The 4,841-nt window shown below is 38.6% G+C and overlaps 1 protein-coding gene across 1 annotated transcript; it reads left to right on the top strand.

The window, feature by feature from the left end:
- The first annotated feature begins 339 nt into the window (after positions 1 to 339).
- Positions 340 to 3,692, top strand: LOC122080712 (chalcone isomerase-like protein 2). Its single transcript, XM_042647529.1, has 5 exons — positions 340 to 499; positions 790 to 873; positions 2,736 to 2,891; positions 3,004 to 3,233; positions 3,352 to 3,692. Coding segments are annotated over exons 1-5 (633 nt in total). The 5' UTR covers positions 340 to 498; the 3' UTR covers positions 3,514 to 3,692.
- Positions 3,693 to 4,841: the final 1,149 nt, after the last annotated feature.

The raw sequence follows: 4,841 nt of genomic DNA, 5'->3' as shown, positions 1-4,841 counted from the left end.
TCCCTTGTGTCCCTCTCATCTTGGATTTGGCTCTTCTCCATTGAACCCAAGAGTGATCTCACGGTTAGGAGGACTCTGGCACACGTCTTGGGGTCACCCCTGTCGTGAGGTTACTCTCTAGTCTCTAAGCTCTATAGAGAGAATCCTATCCTCCCATCTCAACCCTCCCACTGGTTGAGCAGCTAACCCTACAAAAATTGGGAATAGGGATAATATAAAATCTGCCGGTCAAGTAAGAGAAGTAGAGTGAAGAAGAGGAGATAAACCACAAGCTAACTATACCTACCCGGCTAACCCCCAAAGATAAATGGTTTGGTGGAAGGTAGCGTGAAGAGAGTTAGTTGGCATAGAATTAGTCTTTGGTCTTAAATATCAAAGACCCACCTCCCCATTTCTCGTACAGCTCTCTTCGACCTTCTTCGGTAACCAGAAAACCTCCCTTGAAGCCCTAGCTTCTGCACTTCGATCTGTACCTCTCCACAACCACCACCAAGAAGCAGTAATCTCTCTCTCTCTCTCTCTCTCTCTCTAGAGTGACTGACTTGTGGCTGAGGAATTCTCTTGAGGGAGAATGATCTATGGGGTGGTGTTCTTAGGCCCTGTGGTTGAGGATCACATCCATTGAGACCCATCAAGATCTCTCTCTCTCTCTCTCTCTCTCTCTCTCTCTCTCTCTCTCTCTCTCTCTCTCTCTCTCTCTCTCTCTTCCTTATTTGATTATCTTATAAACCTTCTTGGATTTTGGATTTGTTTTTATTGACTGGTTGTTGTTCTTCTATATGTACACAGTGGGTACTGAATTGGTGATGGTCGATGAGATGTCTTTTCCTCCACAGGTTACCACATCAAAGCCATTATCTCTGCTTGGTCACGGTAAGACTAATCCAATTATCATGGCAAATGTATTACCGTTCAATTTTTAATCAAGTTGCCATGGAAGTTTCCCAATTTAGGTTTTAGATCAGAATCATTAAGGCTCTGTTTGGTATCGTTCTGAAAAAATGTTTCTAGAGTTTTTTCGTTCTATTGGAACGAAAAAAACGGAATCTTCTGTTTGGTGCACTTATGGTCCGTTTCTGTTTTTTTGGAACAAAAAGTGAAAAAAAAAAAGACTGAAAAAACGAGATTGGACAGAACTCCTTCCCACCATTTTACAAAAAAAGAAAAAAAAAATCCGATAAAAATCTGAAATTTTGAAACACCATTTTTTTTGTTTAAAAACTGCGTTTCGACACAGAAACTGAAATTTTCGTTTTTGACACAAAACGGCGTTTTTGGCACAAAACGGCGTTTTTGGAACAGAAACGATACCAAACGGGCCCTAAGCTTTTGGGGTCCAACCGCGTAGGGGTGTCAAATGGTCTATTTTTGGTCTGGTTTCAGGTTCGCAGAATTGATTTTGCTTTGTATTGGGTCAAATTGAAGCCAAACCGTTTTTGCCAGTGTTAGTTCGGTTCATTTTTGGGTTGACTCAACATGCTTTTATCGGTCTGGTAACGGGTTGTTTCTGTTTCAGTTTCGTTTTCTATACATATATTCATAAAATAATGCACACGAATCAATTTTTTTATTTGTATTCAGTTTTTTCCAGGTTTGGTCCAATTCGATTTTCGCAGTTGGATTTGGTCACTCAACCGGTCGGTCTGAAATTTAACATCACTATGAGGCTCTATGTCCAGGCCTAAAACCGGTCTTTTTGAGCTTCGGAATTTAACGTGATCTAGATTGGAATCTCCAAAAGCACCCATATCCTGATTAAGGTTTTTGCTGAAATCACATAACATAACCTTTGCCCTTTACATTTAACGGGAGGAATACTCTCTATAAAACTCAGGATTAAGACCAAAGAGTGATCCTAAGGCTGGGAGGACCCAGGAGAGGCGCTCGATCCCAAATAGCACCAAAGTAAAAAAGACAAAAAGAAAGCATGCACTGTGTTATGCATTTATAATATATGTCTCCATCATAATAAAAAGTGGGATCCATAATGACACTTTCTCTAACCATACAAGTCCATGTGGACTGATATGGATGAAAAAAATGTTGCGCACCCACATTGAACACGTCACATAGTCATTACTACCTACCAATATGTTTGTTTGGAGGTTTGAAATGTCTTTCACTGAGAGTCAAAATGAAACTGGACTTAGTCCGAAATTATTTATCTAAACTGTTGATTGGTCATATAACATCACACATATACATGACCTTAAAACTTACAATTTGTGTCATATGAAAATGATATGGTAATTTCATACCATTGAATATCTAGGAAATGATCCATATATACTAGTCATGTTCCAAATTCAAATTCAATTTTTATTCATATAGTCTTCCTGTGCCCTTTTTTTATTCTTTTGCCATAAGTTTAGCATTATTTTGTCACTTCAACTTAGTTTTGGCTGAAACCAAACATAAAACTTGGGTTCTATTCGTCCATGAGACCCACAACTACTGGATGTTTGTGTCGTTTGCTATATTAAAAATCTTGTCTAAGAAAAGTTATTCCTAATTTAGGGATTAAGGTTTCTTTCACCATTAGTGATGCGAAGCTATGATTGAAGTGTAGGTTCATCTTTAACTTTCACCCCCTATTACTCAAGGTCTTTCTGAATACTCTTTTCCAATCCAATGAGAAGTTCAAATTGGATGGTGAAGAGATGGATGGAGAGAAACTGGATTCATAATCTATTGCTTATGGTTGTAATGTGTGTGTTTATTTTGTGTGTAAGCAGGCATTACAGACATTGAGATACATTTCCTTCAGATCAAGTTCACTGCAATTGGGGTTTATTTGGAACCCGAAATTGTGACCCATTTACAGCCGTGGAAGGGTAAATCAGGAAAGGAACTTGCAGAGAACGATGACTTCTTTGAAGCTCTTATTTCAGGTCTAACCCAAACTCAAAAGGGCTAGTCCTAGTCATGGTTGGTTCTGGTTCAGTTTTCAAAACTATGCTCTACTTTACTGATCAATCAAAATTTTCAATTCTCACTTTACAGCTCCAGTAGAGAAGTTTCTGAGAGTTGTGGTGATCAAAGAAATCAAAGGCTCACAGTATGGAGTGCAACTAGAGAGTGCAGTGAGGGACCGATTAGCCGCAGTTGATAAGTATGAGGAAGAAGAAGAAGAAGCTCTTGAGAAAGTTGTGGAGTTCTTCCAAAGCAAATACTTCAAGAAAGGCTCCATTATCACCTTCAGTCTCCCTGCAACTCCTGCCAGCCCTGCTGAGGTAATAAGCATTTCCAACCACAAAACAAACTATTTTACCTTGGCTGAAACATTATATATAAATATATAAATCTTGATCTGATTTGGAATTTTTTTTGTGTGTGTTAAAACTCTTGCAGATTAGCTTTGTAACAGAAGGAAAAGATGAAGTGAAGACGAAAGTGGAGAATGCTAATGTTGTGGAGATGATCAAGAAATGGTATTTGGGAGGAACAAGGGGAGTCTCTGCTACAACCATTGCTTCCTTGGCTGACAACATTTCAGCTCTCTTGTCTAAATGAAGAATGAGTTAATGGGTTCTGTTCCTTGAACTGGGTGGGTTATTTCTCCTTTTTTTTTTCGGATGGCTGTGCTCTTTTTTCTTCTTTGGTGAGAGGAAATCTGTGTTTACCTCATTTTGCTAGTATGTTCAATGAAATAAGAGTGGGTTTTATGTGATTTAGTGGAAAAATTTTCTTAAGATTCTTAGTCTCACAAAGTGTCACAGAATTACAATGACAACTTTAAGGGGGGGGGGGGAATTCCCTCATGATAAATATATGGAATAGGAGAAAGTTTTAACACTCACAAATTTATATCATTATTACTTTGTTGGAGGTTTGAAAAGGTGCTTAGATGCTCTGTGGTGAGGCAGTGACTATAATGATCTTCACTTAACAACGATTGACGACAAAAGGTCTAAGTATAATTTGATATTATACTAGGGTGTCTCTTTAATAGTGACATTCTTTAAGGGGTGGTGTTATAAATTTTTTTTTTTTTCTAATGGAAAGGGTTTTTTCCAAATTCCGATTTAGGACGGTCTACATCACCATTAGGCATTCGACATCCATTTAAAACACTACAATAGAACCAACCCTATCCAAAAGTTGGGTTGGAAGAAACAGTCAGTGGGACCGTTCCTACCCAAAAGTAGGAAGGCTTCATAGCACCGAACCAAGTGCTTGATTCTTATTGTTTCGGCCATGATTAATACCGATATCAGACCCAGACCGATACAAATTAATAAATTCAATACATATAATTATAAAGTATATGATCAATATCGGCCATTGATATCGTCACCGATACCGTGAACTAAGTCCATGCTTGGATCGTTGAAGGAAAAGTTGGTCCTCTAGTGCAAGAACACAGCACTTAGTGGCATTATTGAGTAGTGGCTGCGCAACTTTAAAAGTGCTTTCAATCGTTGAAGTATATCATAACATATGCCCAAGCCCAAGCCCAAGCCCAAGCCCAAGCCAATTACCCAACCCCTTATTCTCCCTCCTCATCCGTCCCCATCAATATGTTATATGTTCCCTTCAATCCAAAAATGTTTCTCAATCAATCACTCCTACGGCTTAAGAATCCAGTCACAGTCTCCCCATACATTATTACTTTCAGGCCTACAGACTACATATAAAGGTGAAGACAAAAAAGATGATAGAGAAGAATTTCTTTTTTTCGAGGGGAAAAGAATCCTGGAAGACTGCGTGATCTCTACACTCAGATACAAGGAAGGGTGAAATGATCATTGCACCTCATGAAAAATGAAAATCTCGCTACTGTTGTTGACACTTTTGTATGTACTCTTATTGATCCCTGCATTGATATAGGGGTTATGATG

The sequence above is a fragment of the Macadamia integrifolia genome, chromosome 6, assembly GCF_013358625.1.
Source record: "Macadamia integrifolia cultivar HAES 741 chromosome 6, SCU_Mint_v3, whole genome shotgun sequence".
NCBI lineage: Eukaryota > Viridiplantae > Streptophyta > Magnoliopsida > Proteales > Proteaceae > Macadamia > Macadamia integrifolia.
Note: the sequence above shows the minus strand (reverse complement) of the source record. Positions and strands in the feature narration are given on the sequence as shown.